Source organism: Cibotium barometz, chromosome 2, assembly GCF_041138505.1.
Source record: "Cibotium barometz isolate CiBa-2024 chromosome 2, ASM4113850v1, whole genome shotgun sequence".
In the NCBI taxonomy this organism is placed as follows: domain Eukaryota; kingdom Viridiplantae; phylum Streptophyta; class Polypodiopsida; order Cyatheales; family Cibotiaceae; genus Cibotium; species Cibotium barometz.
This window is the reverse complement of record NC_141047.1, coordinates 47,327,737-47,352,320: the sequence shown is the minus strand read 5'-3', so window position 1 is coordinate 47,352,320 and position 24,584 is coordinate 47,327,737. Positions and strand designations below refer to the sequence as shown.

The 24,584-nt window shown below is 40.4% G+C and overlaps 1 protein-coding gene across 1 annotated transcript; it reads left to right on the top strand.

Moving 5' to 3' along the window:
* The first annotated feature begins 290 nt into the window (after positions 1-290).
* Positions 291-2,472, top strand: LOC147641162 (uncharacterized). Its single transcript, XM_086818807.1, has one exon. It carries the CDS (start codon positions 616-618, stop codon positions 2,392-2,394), a length of 1,779 nt encoding a protein of 592 aa, XP_086674933.1. The 5' UTR covers positions 291-615; the 3' UTR covers positions 2,395-2,472.
* Positions 2,473-24,584: the final 22,112 nt, after the last annotated feature.

Below are 24,584 nucleotides of genomic sequence, written 5' to 3'. Positions count from 1 at the left end.
CGAGATTTGAAACTTCAAAAAGTTCAAAGCTCAAAGTTGAAGATCGTGACGGCAAATGATGAATATATATATTAGTTGTATATATATATATATGTGTTATTTCATTGTGCGGTACCTACACAACAACTAATAAACAGCACTATCACAGCAAAGTTGCAAACTGGTGTTTTGTCTGTATATGATCTTTTGTAGATGCTGTTCAAATTTTTCACTTTCTCGTTACACAATGCTAGGCAAGCTCTTTTTCCACGTTGATTTTTGGGGTGAATAATTGATTACCACAGCAAAGCCTGGGGTTTCAGTGGCCACGGTCTTGATTTGAGGGCCAAGGTGACAAGGCAGTGAACCGGAGTTCTTCCTAAGCTCTCTCGTTGATCACATGACGACCTGCGTGCTCTGAGGAGCTGTCTGCTAAATATGCAGCAGCTTCCCTAGCCGGTGCCTGCTCGCAGTGTCCCTCGTATCCAGCTTAGCTTCATGATTGCCCCTTAGTCATAGTCTTCATAGAGTAGGTTCTTCGTCATTTCAAGTACAATTTGATCTGCTTGATTATCTCCTTAGCTAATATGCAAGCGCTACAGATTGCTTTTGATTGCATTTGATCAGGAATAACCCATGGGTAGTGCCGGTAATATTCAGTACAAAGTGAGCGTTGCTGAGGAACCATTGATCAAGAAACCAACGTTTCTGGAGGATCAGGGAAAGCCTTCCAAGCGAATAAGATCGCTAGTGGGCTTCTATCGGCTTTCGGCATTGCTGGTGTGCAGCATGTCTCTGTTCTGTGCAGTGCCCTATTTGAACCTTTCTAGACTTCAGATTGGCAATTGCTCTAAGCTGATTGGTCGTGATGGAGCATCGGAGCAGATTGCAGCTGCGGTGGAGCCCTCTGATTGGGTGCTCTTGGGCAGAACCCATGACACGGAGCGCATTCTGGAGCAGATTAGGAGGAATGGGAGCACTCTCTGCCATAATGTCACAACCAGACGGACGGTGATGGTGGGTCTTCCGAACGACAGGCCTGTGCGGATCGCGACTGATGAAATGTTCCGGTTCAAGCTTGTGTCCGTCGCGGAGGACGGAAAGGCGAGGTGCGCAGGTGGTGATTACTATGAGGTGGATCTGGAAGGTGATCACTGGAAGGGCCGGCCCGATATGACGGACCTGGAGGACGGCAGTTATGAAGTGACGGTCATGGTGGACGGTCGGAAGGCTGGACGGTACAACTTCACGGCAAGGCTGCTGTTCGGCAACATGCATGGGCTTGACCACAACACGTTGGAGTGGCGGAGGGATGGCGAAGTGGCGGCGACGGTGGAGTTTTTGGCGGAGGTCCCAGAATCACGCCAGGCGACGACGGCAGTGTCGTCGAAAATGAAGCGATGCACGAGGGCGGAGATGATGACCGCCGGCGGTGGTGGCGGGAGGTGGACGCGCGGCAATTTCAACGCCAGCTGCACTGCCAATCGGGACGACGGACGGTGGCAGTGCTTGTCGGAAGAGAATGCTGGTTGCGAATCGCCGTGGTGCGACGGCGAAGTGGCGGCACTGGAGAGCAACGGGTGGGTTTACTCCGACAGGCGGTGCTCGTTTCACATCTTCACGACGGAGGAGGCGTGGCAGTGTTTGTCCGGTCGATGGCTCTTTATGTGGGGGGACAGCAACATGCTGGACTTTTTACGCAATCTTCTGATCTTCGGGCTGGAGTATCCGCCACCCAGTTGGGCCAACATCTCGACGTGGGAAATGAATCGCGTGGTGGAGCAGTCGCTTTTTGTGAACCCACGACGGCCAGACCAAGCGTTGCGGGTGTCGTATATTTTCAATGGCCACCACAAAACCAGCGGAGACTGGCTGGGCCTAGACTCGTTGCTGGAGCCAGCCTACCGAGACAGCCTCCGTCTCTTCTTTAACGGCAGTGCGGGCCACCCAGACACCTTCGTCTTCAACTCAGGCCTGCACGACGGCTTGCACTTTAAGACAGTCGCCGACTTCGCGGCCGCCGTAAGTAGGGCTGCCGACTTTTGGGCGGACCTCTTCCGACCGCTGACAGCCGTTGCGGGGGGGCGCCTCCGCTTCCTTTTGCGAACCACAGTGGCGCCCGCAGGCCCCGCGCGCTGGAACAAATCCAACCCCCACAAAATGGAGGTCTTCAACGCCATTTTTCTGGAAGGGTTCCGCAAGCGCCTCAAAGGAATGCATGTAATCGACGTCTTCGACGCGACATTCCCCTTCCACTATGATTTCAGCTGCAGCGATGGGGGCCATTACGGGCGACCGCCCGGGATCCGCCGCTGGCCATGGTTCGACAAACCCCATCACTACTTCGTGGAGATCATGCTGGTTCACATGATGCTCAACTCCATCTGCACTGAGCCCATGGGCTCCACCACCTAGTTGTAATAGTTATATAATTCGCGGAGTGTGGTGAGGTGTTTCTTATATTCATTATAAATAATTTGATGGTATTTTAAACATCTTGCGCAGTGCGCACAGAATTTGAAGATAATTGTTTCCAAATTTCAAGAGGTGTAAAATACACTAATTCCTTCTCTTTTTCACGCATGATTTTCTAAACGAGGCCAAAGAATGTTCATAAGGGTGAGGCAGGGTTTGGGAAATTATTTTTACTGGGCCTTACATCTATAAATATATTACTTGTAACCTACCATGTGGCAAGCAAAGGAGAGCAAGAGAAGGAGAGATCTTCTCTACTATTTCTCACGCAGCTTGCCTTGCCCTCCACATGTCATGTTTTTTTCTCACGTCCAGGACGTGCTCTCGAGTCTCCAGTCATCCTTTTTTTGGTGGTTGTGCAGGCTATTGGAAGCGTGGACGTGCTCTCCAATCAACGTGCACAAGCTCCCCTCCTATTTGCACGCAAGTTTTCCCTGGTGGTGAGCATATATATATATATATATACATATATCTCTCACGGGGACGTGCTCTCCAGTCAGGCTTCTTTTGTTGGCATGCAGGCTTTTGGAAGCGTGGACGTGCTATGTGCACAACTCCCGACTGTGCAGGTTGTTGGAAGCGTGGACGTGCTCTGTGCACAAGCTCCCCTCCTATTCGCACGCAAGCTTTCCCTGGTGGTGAGCATCTCTCTCTCTCTCTCTCTCTCTCTCTCTCTCTCTCTCTCTCTCTCTCTCTCTCTCTCTCTCTCGCGGGGACGTGCTCTCCAGTCATGCTTTTTTGTTGGCATGCAGGCTTTTGGAAGCGTGGACGTGCTCTGTGAACAACTCCCGACTGTGCAGGTTGTTGGAAGTGTGGACGTGCGCCTCCCCTCCTCGCGGTGTTGACTGCACGTGTCGTCTGCAGTGCGCCTCCCTTCCACGGTAAGCTCTGAGTTTTCTGCAAAAAATGAAAATGGTTAACATAAATAAGGTCTGTCTGTGTGTGGGGTGTGTGTGTGTGTGTGTGTGTGTGTGTGTGTGTGGGAGAGAGAGAGAGAGAGAGAGAGAGAGAGATTAGTTGTTTGGCGCCTCTCGTCCTCGGTGATGTCTGTTTGCCGGCTCCCCTCCTCGGTGACGTCTGTTTGTCAGCTCCCCTCCTCTGCATGCAGCCGCGTTGGCAGAGAGAGAGAGAGAGAGAGAGAGAGAGAGAGAGAGAGAGAGAGAGATTGGTGTTTGGCGCCTCCCCTCCTCGGTGTCGTCTGTTTGCCGCCTCCCCTCCATGGTAAGCCCAACGTGGGCCGTGTGTGTATGTGGGGGGTGTGGGTGTGTGTGGGAAAGGCAGAAGCTCACGCTTGCATGCGGGCACGTTGGTCGAGAGATAGAGAGAGAATATGAATTTTTAAATTTTAATTCTTTTAATTAAAAGTTTGTGAATAGTGTGTGTGTGTGTGGTATTTTTAAAATTTTAAAAGTTTGTGAATATGCATTTTTAAAATTTAAAAATACATAAATATGTTTTTTAAAATTTTAAAAGTTTGTGAATAGTGTGTGTGTGTGTTATATGTGTTTTTAAATTTTAAAAGTTTGTGAATATATATTTTTAATTTTTAAAAGTTTGTGAATATGTATTTTTAAATTTTAAAAATACATAAATATGTATTTTTAAATGTTGTGTGTTATATGTATTTTTAAATTTAAAAATACCTATAAGGGCTATTACTTTTAAAATTTTTTAAGTTTGTGAATAGTGAGTGTGTGTGTTATATGTATTTTTAAATTTTAAAAGTTTGTGAATATGTATTTTTAAATTTAAAAGTTTGTGAAATATGTATTTTTAAATTTTAAAAGTTTGTGAATATGTATTTGTAAATTTTAAAAGTTTGTGAAAATGTCTTTTTAAATTTTAAAAGTGTGTGTGTTTGAGGGTTTTTGAGTTAGTGAATAGAGTGTATTTTGTGGGGGTGTGTGGGTTTTTTTTACATATAGTGTGTGTTATATTTGTGTGTGTGTGTGTGTGTGTGTGTGTGTGTGTGTGTGTGTGAGAGAGAGAGAGAGAGAGTGGGTGTGTGTATTTATTTACATATACCCATGTGTTGTTTTTAATGAAATATGAAATGAGAGAGAGATAGTAGAATTTGTCACACACACACGTGCACACACTCACCTACACACACACACACACCTACGCACACACACCTACGCACACACACCTACATCTATGCGCAAAGGTTTTTTGAGGCTTTTTGAAATAGTGTGTGTGTTTGGTGAGAGAGAGAGAGAGAGAGAGAGAGAGAGAGAGAGAGAGAGAGAGAGAGAGAGAGAGAGTTTGTGTGTATTTTTTCACGTGAGAGAGACTTTTTAAATGTTTTAATAATATTAAATATGCTATTTTATTTGGCATGCATTAACTATGTGTGTGTTTGTGTGTGTGTGCGTGAGAGAGAGAGAGAGAGAGAGAGAGAGAGAGAGAGAGAGTATTTATTTACATATACCCATGTGTTGTTTTTAATGAAAAATGAGAGAGAGAGAGAGAGAGTAGAATTTGTCACACACATGTGCACACACTCACCTACACACACACACATACACCTATGCACACACACACACACACATAGTTAATGATGAAAAATAATAGCTCATTTAAGATTATTAAAACATTTTTGCACCATGTGTGTGTGTGTGCGTGTGTGTGTGTGTAGGTGAGTGAGTGCATGTACTCACACACAAACACACACCCAAACATGACGTGTAGATGTGTACATACACACACATGTGTATATATAGATATATTTATATCTTATATATATAAATAATCATATATATATTTATGTATTTGTGTGTGTGTGTGTGTGTGTGTGTGTGTGTGTGTGTTTGTGTGTGAGCATGTGGTTGTTGTTGTTATGTTGTTGTTGTGTGTGTGTGAGTAAAACACACATGTACACACACAAATGTTTGTGTGTACATGTGCATGAGAGAGAGAGAGAGAGAGAGAGAGAGAGAGAGTATTTATTTACATATACCCATGTGTTGTTTTTAATGAAAAATGAAATGAGAGAGAGAGAGAGAGAGTAGAATTTGTCACACACGTGCACACACTCACCTACACACACATGGCACAAACACCCTCACCTACACACACACACACACTCACACACCTACACCTACACACACACACCGACACACATAGTGCAAAAATGTTTTAATAATCTTAAATGAGCTATTATTTTTCATGCATTAACTATGTGTGTGTGTGTGTGAGAGAGAGAGAGAGAGTGTACTCACACATAAACACACAAACACACACCCAAACATGATGTGCAGATGTGTACATACACACACATGTGTATATATAGATATATTTATATCTTATATATATATAAAAATAATCATATATATATTTATGTATTTGTGTGTGTGTGTGTGTGTGTGTGTGTGTGTGTGGTTGTTTTGTTGTTGTTGTTGTGTGTGTGTGTGAGTAGAACACACATGTACACACACAAATGTTAAGCACCCAAATGCATAGGTCCAAACATCCATTTACACACATAATGTATTCGCATTAGTATATTTGACACACCTCAATGTATATAGTATTCATGCTTCTACTTACTTATATAATTGTATGTATGATTGACAGATGGAAGAGGTGATTAGCATTGTTTTTGAGCACATGAGAAGCACTCTTTGCTTTGAGGAAAGGGTGAATTTGGTTGCCGAGTTTGAGCGTCGTTATTTCCATGTTCCAAGTCATGGCCGGTTTCTGCTGTTAATTGGAACGATGTTTTCCAAATTACTATACGATTAGATTCAGATAAATTAGATGAAAATATTGCGCTCATGATTATTCAAGAAAACTTGGGCTTGATTGATTGCTATGAAATAGACTATAATGTCCATGGTGATAAAGATCAAGCAAAACAAGTATTTGATGAGGTTATCAAATGTGTCCCAAAGCATAAGCTTCTTCGAAAATAAACATAGTTGTGTTATTATTTAGTAACCATTGGTGGTAGATTGTATAAATATTTTTATTGTTTCTTATCATCTCTATGATTGTTATTAATATATAGATTGATTATGTTTCATGCAAAGAAATGTCATTAAATATCTTGAAGTTGACCTATGACAATAACAAATTGTTGGATACGATCTTCTTTGAGGAGATGCCACAATTGGGCTTTTTTGGATATCATTGTAGCCCAAAATGGAAAATTCTTGGGTTTGATGGGTGGGATGATATTAATCCTCGATACATTTATATAGTCTTAGATCCTCACAGGCTAGATGACAATCTTAAGCTTCTTTTAATCAAAGAGGCATTGGGATTATTAGATGGCTTTTACATTGTGGGTAGTAGATGTAGGAGCTCCGAGGAAAAGTGCTTCATTTTTAGGGAAATATTGAAATGCATTCCATTGAAAAAGTTGGTAAAGATAATGTAATAAGATTTAAGATTATTGATGGATGAGTCCTCTCTCTCTCTCTCTCTCTCTCTCTCTCTCTCTCTCTCTCTCTCTTCTGTATGTTTGATTGTTTGTCTGTCTCTGTCTCTCTTTAAACCAATGCTTATTATTCGCTTTACTTTTATTTGGTGTGAAATATAGTTAGGAGGGTGAAAAAAATAGAGAGATCATAAATTTGTTATTTTATGTATCTTTGTATATCTATGTGTAGACGCAAGCACAAGGGTGATTGAATCAAAGTTGGTGCTTTCGAGTATAATTTTGTCTTCAACTTGAGGTTAGTTCTTTTGATGCTATCAGTGTCTCTCTCAATTTTTGTGTTGAAAAGAGATGCATAGAGAGAGAGAGAGAGAGAGAGAGAGAGAGGTGGAGAGAGAATTGTGTACATTAACATACTTAAAAAAGAAAAAAAAAACTTTCATAGAGAAATTTATGTATCGCTGTGTACTTCTTTCTGTTTGTTGATATACATATACGATACTAGGGTTTGTTTTATGTTGGCAAAGATACATAGAGATAATTGTACATCTTTAAGATTTTAGTTTTGGATTTCAACAAATGGAACTTCAAAATGATAATAACCTCTCCAAAGATGTAGTAGCTGTGGATGATTCTTGCAATGAAGAAGTAGCTTTGTCTACGCCATATGAGTTGATGAATGTTCGAGCTACAAAGCACCTTGCTTGGTCAAGGTCTCCATCTGAACAAACAAGCTCTAAACGTCTTCAAACTATTGCAGATACATGCAACCACACTGAGAAAACTTCAGTTTCTTGCAAGGAGTACTTAGATGCCCTTTGGGAGGATGAGATTCGTGGAAGTGGCAGCCAAAGGGGAGATACGCTGAGAGATGAGTTGACTCATCATCTCCATCGGGTCCATGACAATAGTGGTCGCATGGAGGCAAACCAACTAGGCATGATTGCTTTCATGGAGAACATGCAATCTAAAATTGGGGAATGTCTATGTGGATGTAATGGGCAATGTAAAGAACATGTAGACTCTCTAAAAGATCGAGAGCATGCATTAGGCATGGAGGTATTGAGTCTAAAGATATCTATTAATCGACTCAATGCAATTATGAAAAAGATGTGCCATGTTTTAGAAGCCAGGGTAGTTGCTTAGAGATTTTGTGAGAGGGATGATGTTTTTTTATCAAGGGTCAAATTGGGTTCTGACTTTTAGAAATTTTGGCTCTTCATTTTGGCGATATATATGAAATTTCTATTTTTCAAATTTAATACTTCTCTTTTCTATCTCTTAACATGTTTTAACGCTGCCTTCCTTTATCTCTCTCTCTCTCTCTCTCTCTCTCTCTCTCTATATATATATATATATATATATATATATATATATATATATGTATGTATGTATGTATGTATGTATGTATATCTATGTCATTGTCTCTCTCTTTGTCTATCTCAAGTATTATGTTATTTGAAGTTAAGAAAAATAGTATTCGTAATTTTGTGTTTTAAAGGAGATTAAAGATGGCTAGGAGCTGTACATACTTGAGCTCAAACCAAGTTCGTCGACTTTGAATTTTGGATGCAACACGCATGACTCGCCACCCGTAAATGATCACAGACAAGGACTTGCATTCGAAAACAAAATGGTGCTAATTTTACAGATTACTTTGCCAGAGCTAGAATCGAAACATTTGGAAGGGTTGAAAATGAGGAGCATAGTGAACCCCATGGCGAAATCCACTTGAATTCAAGAAACAAAACTATTCTCAATGCTACGGTTCTTCAGGAACCTGTGAATGAACCTCACAATGCTCAGACACATAGAGATTTGGCGCGGGGCCCTTTCTCATTTGATTTAAATGAGCTACCTATGGATGATAATTTACATTCTATAACATTTGTTGTTGGTGATGTGAAAGATATTAAATCTGAATGTCACTCTATAAGGTGGGTGTTTTCTTTGCCTCGGAATGTCCAGCACCCAGCTACTATGGTGTTATATTCTGGAGATTGTACTCTTCACTCATTAGGAGCCCTTTCTTGCAAGTGTCATTTTTGTGGTGTAATGATTTGGAAGTGTGAGGTGACAAGAAAGCTTGGAGAATATGTGGGCAAACACTGTTGTGGAAGTGGGAAGGTCTCTTTATTACCATTGGAAAATCCACCTCCTACATTGGTCGAGTTGTTGCTTGGTCATGATAATGCAAGTAAGGAATACAGAAAGAATATACACTCTTATAATAATGCCTTGGCATTTGTTTCACTGGGTGCTCACTTGGATAGTCAGTTCACAAGGGGAGGAGGAGTATTCAATTTTCGAATCCATGGTACCACCTATCATCGTGTTGGTTCTGTCATACCTGATGGAGCCCGAGATGCGGCTCCTAGATTTGCTCAGCTTTATGTGTATGATATAGAGCATGAATTAGAGAATAGACTTCATGGGATGCCCTCTTTAAATGACAACATTGTTGAAAGGTTGCAAACAATGATATATGTACATAATCCATACGCTCGTGCACTTCGTTCAATGAGAGAAATGTTGCTGTCAAGTCTACATGCAGATTTGAGAATGGTCATCACTGAAGCTTGATCAACCTCATGGCAATACTTGGTTTTTATAGGAAGTGAGGTTGCAGCTATCATGCTGGGTCAAGGAGATGATTTTCATGTAGGGCATAGAGACATTCAAATAATGTCACACACAGGTGCTATAAAAAAAATATCTAACTTGCATCGCTCATATATGCCTCTATTATATGTTCTTCTATTTCCTCAGGGAGAGGATGGTTAGCATGTTGGACTTCCACTCAATAGAAAAGGCTCAAATGAGGATACAAAGACCGTAACTCAACGATAATATTATGCTTATAGACTACAGATTAGGGAAGATACAAATGCATGCCTTCTACGCGGTGGTCGTCTTTTGCAACAGTACATTGTTGATGCATTTAGTAGCATGGAAGAACTGGATACGCAATAACCAGAAAGCATTGCGTGTAGAAGTATACCAGGGTCTTGCAGATATGGTTAATTTAAGTGGTAGAGTTAATAGAGTCTCTGCAGGCATTACTGGACACAGGGTGGTGCTTCCATCTACATATACTAGGGGGCCTAGATATATGCATCAATTGTACCAAGATTCAATGGCTATTGTTAGAAAGATGGGTAAACCTGACCTATTTATCACCTTTACTTGCAATCCTAAGTGGGATGAAATAACCAATGCTTTATTGCCAAGTCAGGTTGCCCAAGATCGACCCGACTTGACTGCACGGGTCTTTTATAAGAAGCATAAGGACATGATGCACTTATTGGTTAAAAAATCAATATTTGGAACGGTATTCGGATTTGTTTCTGTTATTGAATTCCAAAAAAGAGGCTTGCCACATGCACATATATTATTGATTTTGGAAAGTGGATGTAAACCGATCGATATCCCTCACTGTGATATGTTGGTGTGTGCTGAACTTCCTGACACAAGGTGATGTTTCCAGAGTTGCATAGCATAATTATCATTGCAATGTCCATGGACCATGTGGTGAACTGAATATACACTCTTCTTACGTGGCTAGTGGGAGTTGCAAACATCGGTATCCATGAAATTTTTGCGACAGTACTAGCATTGATGACAATGGGTATCCAACTCACATGCGACGAGATGATGGTAGTTTCATCCAGGTAAAGGATTATAGGGTGGATAGTCGATGGGTTGTTCCATATAACCTTTTTCTCTCTTTGAGGTACAAAGCCCATATTAACATAGAAGTATGCTCTACCATTATAACTGTAAAATATTTGTATAAGTATGTATATAAAGGACATGATAGAGCTACTATAGAGTTGCAAGACAGAAATGGGGTTATTGATGAGGTTAGTCAATATATGGATGCACGGTACGTTTCTGCTTCTTCAGAGGCATGTTGGCACATATATCAATATGATTTGCACGATGAAAAGCCCGATATACAAAGGTTACATGTTCATCTTCCAATGCACAATAATGTGCTTTTCAATGACTAGGATGACGTGTGATGTGATTAGTTGTGAGAGAAACCAAAGAACATCTCTCACTGAATGGTTCAAAGCCAATCAATCGTATGCAGATGCAAATAGCATACTATATGCTGATTTCCCTTGCAAGTGGGTGTGGAATTCGGCTCTTCGCTCATGGACTAAAAGAAAAAGGGAAAATATGATTGGACGTATGTATAATGTTAGTCCGAGTATGGGTGAGCAATATTACTTAACGGATGCTACTCACAATGTGCAAAGGGTGCAAATCTTTTGAGGATTTGCAAATAGTGAATGGACATTTGTATCCATGTTTTAAAGCTGCATGTGAAGCCAGAGGGATGCTAGAGAGTGATGAGGAGTGGTGCATGTGTCTCTATGAAGCTGCAATTTAGAATACAGGATTTCAGTTGCGTCAATTGTTTGTCATTATAATGGTTTTTTGTGAGCCTATATACCTTGGGTAGCTTTGGGACAAATTCTCCGTTGAACTTTCGGAAGATTTTTTGCATTCATTGCCATAAAGAGGTTGTGTAGATTTTGGTGTTTGTCATTCTATAGCAAAGAATCAGGCTTTGTTGCACATGCAAGATCTCTTACACCAGTATGGAAAGCGGTTAATTGATTTTGAAGGGTTGCCTACTCCGGATAGATCAAGTTTTGTCACTGTCATGGAAGAGATGATGTTTGATTCTGTTCTCAGCAGGCTAATTTATCTGTTTCCATGGAAAGGAGTCTTAATAGTTGTCAATCAAGAGCATTTGATACTATCCTTAGAGCCGTTTCTTTGAACCAGGGTGGTGTTTTTTTTCTTGATGGACCAGGTGGATCAGGCAAAACTTATTTTTACAATGCCTTGCTATCTTGATTGCATGGAGAGAAACACGTTGCCTTGGCATGTGCATCGTCTGGAATAGCCGCATTATTACTCTCGAATGGTCATATAGCAGCTCACTCACATTTCAAAATTCCATTGGTACTTAATGCTTCTAGCACATGTGGAATCAAAGCTAATAGCCCATTGGCCGAGGTGTTAAAGCTTGCAAGGTTAATCATTTGGGACGAGACTCCAATAATGCATAGGTACGTATATGAAGCATTGGACAGGACATTGAGGGACATTATGCAAAGTGATACAGTGTTTGGTGGAAAAGTTATGCTTTTTGGTGTGGTGACTTTAGCCAAATCTTACTAGTTGTCCAAAGGGATCGCGCGAAGACATTGTTGATGCAACGTTATGCCGGTCACATATCTGGAGATATGTGAGTGTTTTAAAGCTCACCCAAAACATGCGGGTTGTTAGACAGAGTGCTTACTATGGTATAGAACATGAATTTTTCAAATGGCACTATAGGTCAGCCAAACAATGAAGGTAGAGTAGTAATTCCATCGCAAATGTTGATCCATGGCAACTCTATTTTGAGTTTGGTAGAATGGGTATACAAAGATCTTCATAGAGTTGAGGATTATGCATGCTTCTTCAAAGACCGTGCTATTCTTGCACCACGAAATTTGTGAGGTTGATGAGATCAATGAACTAGCCTTGAGTTCGTTGCCTGGTCTTGAAAGAGAATACCTTAGTGCAGATTCTATTGTTTTTTGCGAGAATGACGCAATACTGTATCCAATTGAGTACTTGAACAGTTTAAACTTAGATGGTGGTTACCCTCCTCACTGCTTACTTCTAAAGATTAATGCGCCCATCATTTTCCTCCGCATGTGGACCCTTGACGGGGACTTTGTAACGGTACCAGATTGAAATGCAAGCAATTTAACTCAAAGGTGATAGAAGCAGAAATCATTACAGGTACAAACATTGGAGACAGAGTCTTTATTCCTAGGATAACATTTGTGCCTACTATGCTTCAATTGCCGTTTGACATGAGAAGGAGGCAATTTCCTGTCAGGTTAGCTTTTGGTATGTCAATAAATAAGTCTCAAGGACAAACATTGAGTGTATTGGGACTTTATCTGGCCACGCAAGTATTCACACATGGACAACTGTACCTCGCTATGTCACGTGTTAGATCATCCAATGCAGTGAAAGTGTGTGTAAAACATATTGTGGATTATGATAGTGGCACAACAGGTTCAAATGAACTCTTCACAACCAATTTTTTCTACAAGGAGGTTTTGCAAATGGCATGTTGAAGAATTTAAATGTAAATGGTAGTTTGCAAATGTAAGAGACTACATTTATACCTATCTTTGTGCAATGAAGGAAGCATTTGATTGGAGAATGTTTCTGAAGATGTGCAAGTGCAGTCTTTGTTTGCTATTGGATTGCTTTTATATACAGTGCCCTTATACTGTGTGTGTGTGTGTGTGTGTGTGTGTGTGTGTGTGTGTGTACTAGTAGCCCTAGCCCTAGGGTTGATGTGGCTAACACACAAGAGTGTGTTCACACAGGAAAAAAAACCCTACTAGTAGAGGGTAAAAAGTGCCCGTGTGTAGGGCTGTTCACACTAGAGCTTCCAAGGCTAACAAACCCCCTGAAGTGAATGGTGTGAACGTGTGTAGGGTGTAGCATAGACTGGGTAAACCCATCTGCCACATTGGCATGTGCAGGCACCTAAGTGAAGGCAATCTCTCCTGCATGGAGCCTCTCCCTAACATAATGATAATGCACCACAATGTGCTGTGTCCGCGCATGAAAAACTAGATTCTGCACGATTACATATGCGCTTTGACTGTTAGTGAAAATGGTGGTAGAAGACGGTTGTCGAATACCAAGAGCTGCCAATAGACTACGAAGCCATACACACTCTACAATAGCTGTGAATGTTGCTCTGTACTCAGCTTCACAACCTGAAGTGGCTACTATCAAAAACAATTACCACTGTTTGACACCTTAGCATCATAATATCATGCCCAATCACATTGTTAGTGTAGGCAAACAAGAATAAAGAAGACGCATACATTCATTGCTTGCCAATGCCCGCCGGTGCTGGGGAAATGCTAAAATTTGCTCAACTATGACACTACATATTGAATAGTAAGATGGGTAGTGCACTGCATATACTGAATAGCAAGATGGGTAGTCCATAGACAATAAGGCATCTGATAGTTTGCTGATACAGGACAACATTAAAAGCTTTTCTGAGACAACAAGATGCCCCCTCAATTGGTATAAACAGGATACCCAAATAGTAATGCAAAAGCCCAATGTCTGAATCATCAAATGCATGCTATACATCACGAGAAATCATAAGGGCCAATTTCTGATGTTCAAATCTATTGATTTGTTAGTAGCCATCATGTGTTTAGTGGAAGGCTGAATATTGAACGCATGGCTTTAACCCGATTATCATACTCATGTAATGCGAAAGCAACAGGGGCTGTATATCAGCCAAATGAAATACATATCTTGAGGCAGCATGTGTCCGAATTCTGTGCGCGTAGGGAATCATAATGGCTACATTCACTTCAATTTATGTATCACCCATTGCATGAGAGCAATATGGAAAAGTTGGGCTACTGAATTGATCGAGTCTCAGTAGTAGCAGCAGTAGAAGACTGATTTTGAGCCAAACCACGCTAATCCCGACTCAACAATTTTCACTATCACCCAGGCCGGCTGCTCACCCAAGGGATCGACGGTGATGGGCCGAGCAGGGGGCCAGTGGTAGCCTGCGGGTTTGGGGTGGGTGCTCATGCCTCCATGTCGTGTGCTTGGCGTCCAGGTCGGGCAGAGAACATGGAGATCCAGGCGATTGGTGATGCGGGTGATGGGGTGATCATGGAGATGTCGACCGAGCAGGATGGCGATTGCCTAATCGAACTTCATGCGGTCCAAGGGATCGCGCTAGTTCAAGGGTTGGCGGAGGTCGACTTCCTCACGCTCAGATGGTGGCAGTGGCGGGATCTCCCCTTCTTCGAGTGGTGGAGGGGCTGTCGATGCCGGAGGTTGGGTGGTGAGGCTTGTGTTGAGGAATGGTGAGGGTCTAGCAGAGGTGGAGGGAATATCCCTGAATGTTGAGTGCAGACCTATGTGAAGGGATAGTGAAGATAGCGAGGGGGGTGTGGGTGCAGTGGGAAAGTGAAGGGGGGAAGAAGAAGTTGAAGCACCAAGAAGTGCAAGTGTGGTGGTGCTTGAGGGGGGTGGTGGGGGCGGTGGTTGTGTGTGAGGTGATGTCGATGAGGTTCTTGACGATAGTGGAGTGGGAAAGTGAAGGGGGGAGGAAGAAGTTGAAGCACCAAGAAGTGGAAGTGTGGTGGTGCTTGAGGGGGGTGGTGGGGGTAGTGGTTGTGTGTGAGGTGATGGATGAGGGTCCTGACGGTGGAGGAGGGAGCGGTGGTGAAGAGCCTTGCAGGTTCAGAGGGGGCAAGCTACCCTACCCATCTGTGCCATCATCGTTGTCGTCGGGGGCAGGTCAACGGGGCAGGCTGAGGACAATGGGCATAGAAGAAGAAGGTGACTGCAAGGGCTGCCTCGACTTTGCTAAAATCCCATGGAAATGCGATGTGTGTGTCGTCGAACTGGCAAATTCGAGTGGCCTCCATGACAATCTGGGTAAAGCAACGTTGGTAGAGGATGAGGAGGCTGGGTGTGGAGTACGGAAGGTATAGGATCATTGAGGAGGGAGAGGTAGGAGTCATGGATGAGGTGCCAGCCAGTGATATGTAGGTATTGCAATGCCTGGCTTGACAAGAGGGGGAGATAAGGGTCAGGGAAGCACCATCTGGTAAGGATAACTCGATGAGGTCAGATGGGGCTAAGGTAGAGAAACCATAACGAAGTAACATGGTCCATGTGGTTAGGGTGGCTTACAGGGGGTGGAAGGGGAGTTCAAAGAAATCATGAGGATGTTGGAAAGTTATCAGCCCCTGGAAGAAAAAATGGGGAATGAGGCTTAGGGTATCGAGGGGGATTTTGGAGAGAGCATAGATGAATTGTTGGCTAGAGAGGGACTCATCAATTTAAATATCGTGCTAGAGGAGGTTGAGGGCAGATGGTTCAATACTACAATTCGAGGAGCTGACTAGGGCGACGGCTAGGCAGCCCAGGCCTCTGCCTCACCGAGCTGTTGGCGTAGGTGATGGAGGGTAGCCTTTGTCAAGTTGCGGTGCCTTGCAAAATCCTCGGTTGTGCGAGCGAGAGCTTCCTCCGCAGTTTGGGCCCTGCTCTTTGTCTCTTGATGTAGTCCTTCAAGGATGGTCAGCTCTTGGTGGGCTGTTGGCCGTTGCATGGGCCTGGGTGACCTTGCTGAAGCTTGGTGATTCTAGAAATGGTCATGCCCAGCTGTTTAGTTTGTTGATCGAACTGATTACCTGGTGAACCACAATTGTCCGTGAGGATCTTTCCAATGTCCAAGCTCATAACCCTTGAGGTCTCTAAGCTCTACAACACCTTGAGAAGCAATTCCACCACGCCTCCCATGAGTGTTGTCACACATCGGGCGTTGCACTACGTGTACCCGTCCCTCCTCTCACCTCACTTCACACACACACACTAACTAGCATGGATTAGAGAGATATTAGCAAGAGGACTAGCAAGAGCAAGACTCTATTGTACAATGGGAGAGATCATTGTATTATGAGAGATATTCACTTATATACATGGCCATAAGTGTTCACATAATATATCCTTTAAACTATGGCCATAAGTGTTCACATAATATATACATGGCCATAAGTGTTCACATAATATATCCTTTAAACTATGGCCGACCGGCACTTTAGGCTCATAAGAGGTGTAATTCTATTACAATGACCACTCTCATAATATATCTATGAAATACATCACTTGGGACTCTCATAATATATCTATGAAATACATCACTTGGGACTTCATCCTAACTTACTACCACATGCTCTTGAAGCAGGAATTGCCATAAGGATTCCATAGGACCATTATGGGCACCTGTCCAAGTTGTATATTTGGACACTGCTGCTTCATATCTTGAATGTATGACCTTTTGGTGTGTCCATCTTGACTCTTTGATGTAAGTAGTCCTAGAAATGGGTTAACAAGTGTGTATAAGAGCGGTTATTTTTTGTTGTCATTGATTATAGTTAGGTAGTATATTGCCACCTACACGAGTAGGTAGTGCATTGCCACTGTCATGGGGGGAGGCAAAAAAGATTTATTATACGCCAGACTTCATATTAGTATTGAACAAAAATTAGATGTTGTGTTATTCATGTCAAAGAAGTCTCAAAGTATAGAGATTTTTTTTGTTTATCTATCAGTGTAAGGTGTGTTGGAGGCATACCTAGTCCACATATCATAGCATATGTATATACAGATTGGGTAAGCGATAAACAATTTCTCGTTTATTGCTTATAGTAAATCATTTCTTCAATTTCTCATTTATTGCTTTATAGTAAATCATTTCACATAATTGAAATGGTTTACAATATTGTTTCACATAGTAGAGGTGCACAATGAAACCACACTTGTGGAGGTGTGTCTTGATGGTGCTATTAGCTTTTGGATGTGACCATAGATAGCCTATAAACACTCCCGTAGTGGTTGGCCGTAGAGACATAGATATGTATTTCCAAGAAACCAAATTGATTGCAAGAGTAAACATGTGGGGATAGGCATGTATCTATTTGTGGGCTGGGAGTGGTACTCTCATTGGTGCACATTACTCTTGATTTTCTAGTAGTGCGTAGACACTATACATCACATAGATGTTGTCTATGTGGAAATCATCTTCATTGCAAGATGTGTAAATTGTTCTTGGAAATAATGCAAGAACTTTTGGAGAGAGGAAAGTGTAGCTTTACTTATACTATGTGGTCAATTGAACTTTACCACATTATAGAACAATTTGCTAAAGACTTGTAACAGTTGCACAAATTTGTTGAATTAAAGTCCATGTGGTTTCTAACCACAAGAGAAAAACATCTTTGATGTCGTAGGACATGCAAAGGAATTCCTTGAATGTTGGAGCATATTCATTATGAATTTTTTTAAGGATTTGAGAACTTCTGGCATATACTAAAGCCATGATGACATCCTTCATAGTTGCAAGTGGCAACTATGGTTTAGTGTTCTAGATGAAACACGAGTGTTGCATAATTCCTTGGTCGTACGTAGTACTTAAGGAAAATATGTCTTGTGTGTCTTTCTTTCCTTTTCATAGTACTTAGGGAAGTTACATGCGTAGATGACCATATGGTCTACACACAGACACTCGTTTACAATTTTTTGAACCGTTTTTACGGATGAAAACTCTTTTTGAGGGAAGATTAAATAGGTTGACAAAGTTTCTTCCAATTAGAAAGATGTGAAAACATATAAGCTCACTAGTCTCTTTATCAAACACCTCTACAAACTAAATGGCCCGCCGCCCGTGCGCAGATATAGTGGGGTAGAGATAGAAAGTTTAATATTCATCTTTAAGGAAAATCTACAAAGCTTAAATATCACTCTAAGTAAGAGTGAAATCAACCATCTGTAGATTGATGGTGGTCAAACTAGAAACCCAATGAGGTTTTAGAGCATATTCTTCTCTGCATAGATGAATAATCTAGTGAAGAGGAGTACCTCTGATGTGAGGTCCCTGCCCCCTCCGCGGTGCACCTGCTAGCAGCGGAGGAAGCGGCGTCGGCCTCCCGCGCGAGGGGGGGATCCACACTCGGGGCATCACCCGCCGTGGATGTCCGGGACGAGAGGCTAGCCCGGGCGGTCTTGGGCCCGGAAGACTCCCCTCGCCTGGAAGGCATGGGCGATTCCGCCATGGGAAAAATCTTCTAATGGGGGAATTACTCTAATGAATCAAAGTCTTAAACTGATCTGACCAAACCTGAAGTCACATAGTCCAGATCAAGAAGAGACTTGCACTTGGTCCATGGAATCACCGCTTTTTTCCTCATTTATGAGGCACAGTTGATCCCTTCCCAAAGAACAAGGTCTTCTCATGATTTAAACTAATTAATGTAACTAATTGTATCTAGTTGTTTCTCAGGAATCCTCCGATCCTCCAGTCCCATCCGGCCCATGGGTTTTAGCCAACCACCCGACCACTGTATTGGTGGGATTCCTTTATAAAGATTTGGTTGTGTTTTTGCTCGGGTACTGAGGAAAAGAGTTCCTAGGCCCCCTAGCCAGCGATTCATGCAAAAATTAAGGTAGGCATACATCCAATATGAAATTACCATTTATAACATATCGACTGGCTTTAAAACAATCCTTCAATAGAAATCATAATATTTCTGATCATCATTTTCCAAAATTCCGAGTCCATTGTATTACAATAGTATTCGCTGGACTCTCCGTTGAAGACCAGCTGGCCAACCAACAACAAGATCTAGTATCAAAATTTGGTTCCCAAAAATCTTTCCTTTTTGTCCATCCAAAATCTTCCTCGACGTACGCATGGGTGTCCTAGCAACTGCGAGCCCGTGCATCACTTGGTCAGAACCCTCTAGGATCCTCCTTAGGTGTCCTAGCACTTCACTCAGGGACCGCTTCGTCAGTCCTCACCCATTGTATCGGAAGCACACCATTTTAACCGTACCGAGGCTGGTCAAGACCTCGGCAGGATTTGCCGCGAGCGATGTCCCTTGACGACTCCCCGTCGGCTGTTTCAACGAACCTCCTCTTAGAAAAACATAAGCCAAATGCTTCCTCCGTAAAACAGTCCTTTAAATAATAAAAAAACTGAGGTTCCAATGCAAGCAAGATTCCAGTTTGAGATTGGTTCCAAAAACCCTTTTTCCATAATTCCCAGTTTCATAATCAGGATCCTTGATCTCTCATCAGGGTAATCTACCCATCATTCAGTCTGATTGTCCAACTAGATTCTTGGTGAGTTCAGTCAGGAAAAACTAGTTTAGTTCCAGTAGTCTATTCTTTGTGATTAGAAACTACACGAAGATTTTACTTGATTCAGATCGAGAGATGGACAAGTAGGTTTACTGTCTGTCCTTCTCGTAGTCTAACCAAATTCACTCGGTTTAGTTCTATAAGGATTCCCTTCAGATAAACATCTAGTTTTGGGTAAATATCCATTTAGTGATTTTACCAATTAAAGTATCCAAGGATATTCTTTATGCCACCTAATTTCTTGACCTTAATTCATTAGGTAGAATTATGGTGGAAATTCGTCTTTTGACACTAAAATTTAATTCAAATCCATTTTCTTAAATATCATAAAATTTCTTCTTTTAACTAAATACCAATACCTATTTTTTTGAGGACTTAAAATCCCTCTTTTTCTCATTTTAATGAGTGCAATCCAATTATCATGGGAATTCCTCTTTTACCATAAATTAAATCTATTTAAAATTCTTCTTAAAAATTACATAAAAATATCCCTTAATTCCATTAAGCTAGAAATCCTGCTTTTCTCATTCAAATGATTGAATTCCAAATATGGTGGGAATTCCTCTTTCACCATTTAAACTTATCTATGCAAAAAGATAAATTTAATCAAATTTTCTCTTAAAATTTAAATAAAAATCTCCATTAATTCCTTTGTACTAGGAATTACACTTTCCTCATTTAAATATTTGAATTCCAATATGGTGGGAATTCCTCTTTCATCATTTAAACTTATCTATGCAAAAAGATAAATTTAACTAAATTTTTTCTTAAAATTTAAATGAAAATCTCCATTAATTTCTTTGCACTAGGAATTACACTTTCCTCATTTAAATATTTGAATTCCAATATGGTGGGAATTCCTCTTTCATCATTTAAACTTATCTATGCAAAAAGATAAATTTAACTAAATTTTCTCTTAAAAGTTAAATAAAAATTTTCATTAATTCCTTTGCACTAGGAATTACACTTTTCTCGTTTAAATATTTGAATTCCAATATGGTGGGAATTCCTCTTTCATCATTTAAACTTATCTATGCAAAAAGATAAATTTAACTAAAATCCTTCTTTAATTTTTAAATAAAATATACATTATTTTAGCATCATAATTTTTCTCTTATTTCATTGGAATACATAGATTTCCATTGTCATGGGGATTACTCTTTTAACATAAAAATGGATTACTAGAAATTTATCTTTTTTCTAATTAACTATTTATGCATAAACATAAAAATCAAATTTTCCATGATTATAATGAGAATCATTCAATTAATCTAGGATGATTAATCCTAGAATATGGTAGGAAGTCCTCTTTTCATATATTGAATGAAAATGATTTATGTGTTAATTTTTCAGAAATTTTGCCATGGCTCCGCTGCTATTACTGAATCTCAATAATTTGAAAGCATAAAGTTTAGTAATATACTTATGATTAGAATGACCATTAATTGGATCAATACCCAATTATGGACTTGATTCTTGATTTTTTTCCATAAATTAAATAGCATAAAAGCATTAAAAAGCCACTTATTTGGCCTCTAATTTGACAAGCATAGAAATTACTTTTAGATTAGAGAATTGCTTCATGAGAAGCTTCATCTGAATATAGAATAGGTCATAGGAATGACCATGCTTTGGGGGAGAGAGAGAAATGCTTAAAAACATTATAATTTAAGAGCATAAATGGAAATTTATGTGTTTTATCATTACAATTTCATTAAAGAATTTCAATTGTATTCAAAATCCATTCAATTGAATGCTTCTCAAGCTTGAGAGGGGTTGAGAAGAGAGAAACATTTGGAGATTAGAGAAAAAAGACCATAAACCACATTTTACCTTCTAGATTATTTGATTCTTTGATCAAAGTAGAGGCCCCCAACCAATCAATTGGTTTGGTATGTTGATGAAGTCTCCAAGGAAGATTGAAGAGAGAGAGAAGCTCCAATCTCTTCAATTTGTAAAGGGTTTTTAGAAAATAAGCTTATCTTAGAGTAATACTGGCATAGTTTAGTTCATAGATGAGAATTAAAAAGAATGAGGGTCTATTTATAGGTGAGGGAGGCCACTAACTGAGTCCAACTGAGTTCTAGAATTTTCCAGCTTCAGTTTGGCTGAATTTGGACAAGTTTTGGACCAGTTTGGCTCCCTTTTTTATTTGGTTTGATCTAGGAAAGAGGAGAGATAAAAATATCCTATTATTTTTTAGTTTAAAACTCATCCACACATGTGAAATAGGTGCCTCCTTGAAGGGCCCCCTTCTCCTTACCAATGTGTCAAAAATGAATGATTACTCCAAAATATCTCATTTTTTTATTTTAATAGTTCATAGTTTTTAACTAATAAATCTAGTACTTAGTCAACTCTTCATCTTATGTGGGCATTTACTCATTTTTTGGTATTTTCTTTTATTCTTTGGATTTATCTTATCTCAACACTTGGATTAATCTTATTGGTCCATAGGAACCTTAATCCAAAATTTTCAAAAAAATCTTGACCCTAGGATAAGGTCTTTTAAATGATTTTTAATTAATTCCAATTGCACCTTGGAAAATCTATTTTGATTTTTTGTTTCAGGAAATTTTTTTTTGATATTTGTAGAGTTTATTTATCCAAAAATATCCCAATATTGATTTACCACTCTCTAGAGATTTTTATCTCACTAGGCCAAACAAGGAAAAATAATATTTTCTTGTATTCAGAAACATAGAATGATTACAAGGGATTGAAGTAGAGGCTTATTTGTTATTCAGGCTGCTGAGGAGGAATCTTACATCTAACCTTTGGAATCTATCTTTTGTTGTTCATGACGAGATTTGTGCCGTTTATTTTATTTTATGGACTCTTCTAGATCTCCTATGGTCGTAGAGCTATGCAAGGAGGAGTCAACAAGTTGGTAGCATAGTATGGTAGCGTAGTCTACAAATATTTAGCAAGCGTAGTCTACAAATGGTTGGTAGCATAGTCTACAAACTTGTGCTACCGGAGAGCTCTCGAGTATACCTAGTTTTTCATGTTAGTCTAAAAACAATGTATCATCAAGACAGCGTAGTTTGTCTTAAAGTTATAGTTGAGTCCTTGGATTTATCACACTTCCACATGAACCAAGGAGAATTCTTAGGTTCAAAGACCAAAACACGAGGTGTATTGTGTACTGATATGCAATTGTTAAGTGGAAGGATAGGTCAAAAAAGGACTCAAGTAAGAACACTATATATGCTTACTAACAACTATCCCTAGTTTGTTTTCGCGGACGAAAACTCTTTAGAAGAGGGAAGGGGGGGTAATGTCACGTAGCCTGTACAGCATGTGTGAGTTGCTCCCGTAGTAGTGGGCAGCGAAGCTCGACTGAACATGGAGTCCACATGGCGGAGCGCATGTGGTGAGAGTGACCGGGGTTCAAGGGTGAGGTGCACCTAGGTCGGAGGACCGTAGGTGGCCAAGCTAGTGTGGGTAGGCACGCCACTATATAAGCCTGGCAATGTGGATACTTATCGGCATTCCTCTATGGTTGGGTGGTGACTAGAGTTCTTGCCCCTCTTGCATATGGTGGCGGTCTATGACGGTGGCTACCCGTGACGTGGTTAATTGAACTTAACCACATTATAGAAAAATTTACTAAAGACTTGTAATAGTTGCGCTAATTTGTTGAATTAACTTTGATGTCATAGGACATGCAAAAGAATTCCTTGATGTTGGAGCACATTAATTATGAAGTTTTTTAGGATTTGAGGACTTCTAGCATATACTAAAGGCAAGATGTTATTCGATGCCTTATTAGCAATTTGTGTTTTATTGACATCCTTCATAGTTGCAAGTGGCAGCTATGGTTTGGCGTTCTAGATGAAACATGAGTGTTAGATAATTCCTTGGTCGTAGTACTTAAGGAAAACATGTGTTGTGTGTCTTTCTTTCCTTGTCGTATTACTTAGGGAAGTTACAGGTATAGATGACCATATGGCCTACACACAGACACTTGTTTACAATTTTTAAAACCATTTTTACAGAAGAAAGCTCTTCTTTAAGGGAAGAGTAAATAGGTTAACAAAGTTTCTTCCAACTAGAAAGATGTGAAAACATATGAGCTCGCTAGGCTCTTTATCAGACACCTCTACAAACTATATGGCCTGCCTGCAGGATAGAGATAAATATAGAAAGTTTGAGAATCATCTTTAAGGAAGCTACACTTTCCTCTCTCCAAAAATTCTTTACACATCTAGAAATGAAGATGATTTCAATATAGACAGCATCTATATGATGTATAGTGTCTATGCACTACTAGAAAATCAAGAGTAATGTGCACCAATGAGAGTACCAATCCCAGCCCATGAGTAGATACATACCTATCCACATGTTTACTCCTACAATCGCTTTGGTTGCTTGGTAATACATATCTATGTCTCTACGGCCAACCATGTCTCTACGGACATGTTTATATCGCTTACCTAGTCCAAATATACATATGCTATAATATGTGGATTTGGTATACCTCCAACGCACCTTACACACTGATAGGTAAACAAAATCAATCTTTGTACTTTGAGACTGCTTTGACATGAATAACACAACATCCAATTTGTGTTCAATACCAATATGAAGTTTGACGTATAACAAATTTTTGTTGCCTCCCCGTGATAGTGGCAATGTACTACCTACCCGGCAATATTCTACCTAACTGTAATTGATTGTTATAATCCTTTAAAATTTAATAGGAACCATATATTATTTTACGTGTCATCACACGTATACATACATTCACCTATGTGTGTGCATGCATACCCGCATGTGCACATAAACACACACACAAAAGAAAATAGATAGACATGTAACACTCTTATTTTGTTCTCCTACCCAGCTTGTTATGAGAGCCTTATGCTCTTGCAACTTGGGAGATATCAATTGTATTCATTATTATCTCTATCTTTTAAAATTCCATATATTATTTAATGTGTGAGCACATGTATACATACAT

Bases quoted from the DNA above. Each gene is read 5' to 3' on its own strand.
- LOC147641162 (XM_086818807.1), top strand. From the start codon at position 616: ATGGGTAGTGCCGGTAATATTCAGTACAAAGTGAGCGTTGCTGAGGAA.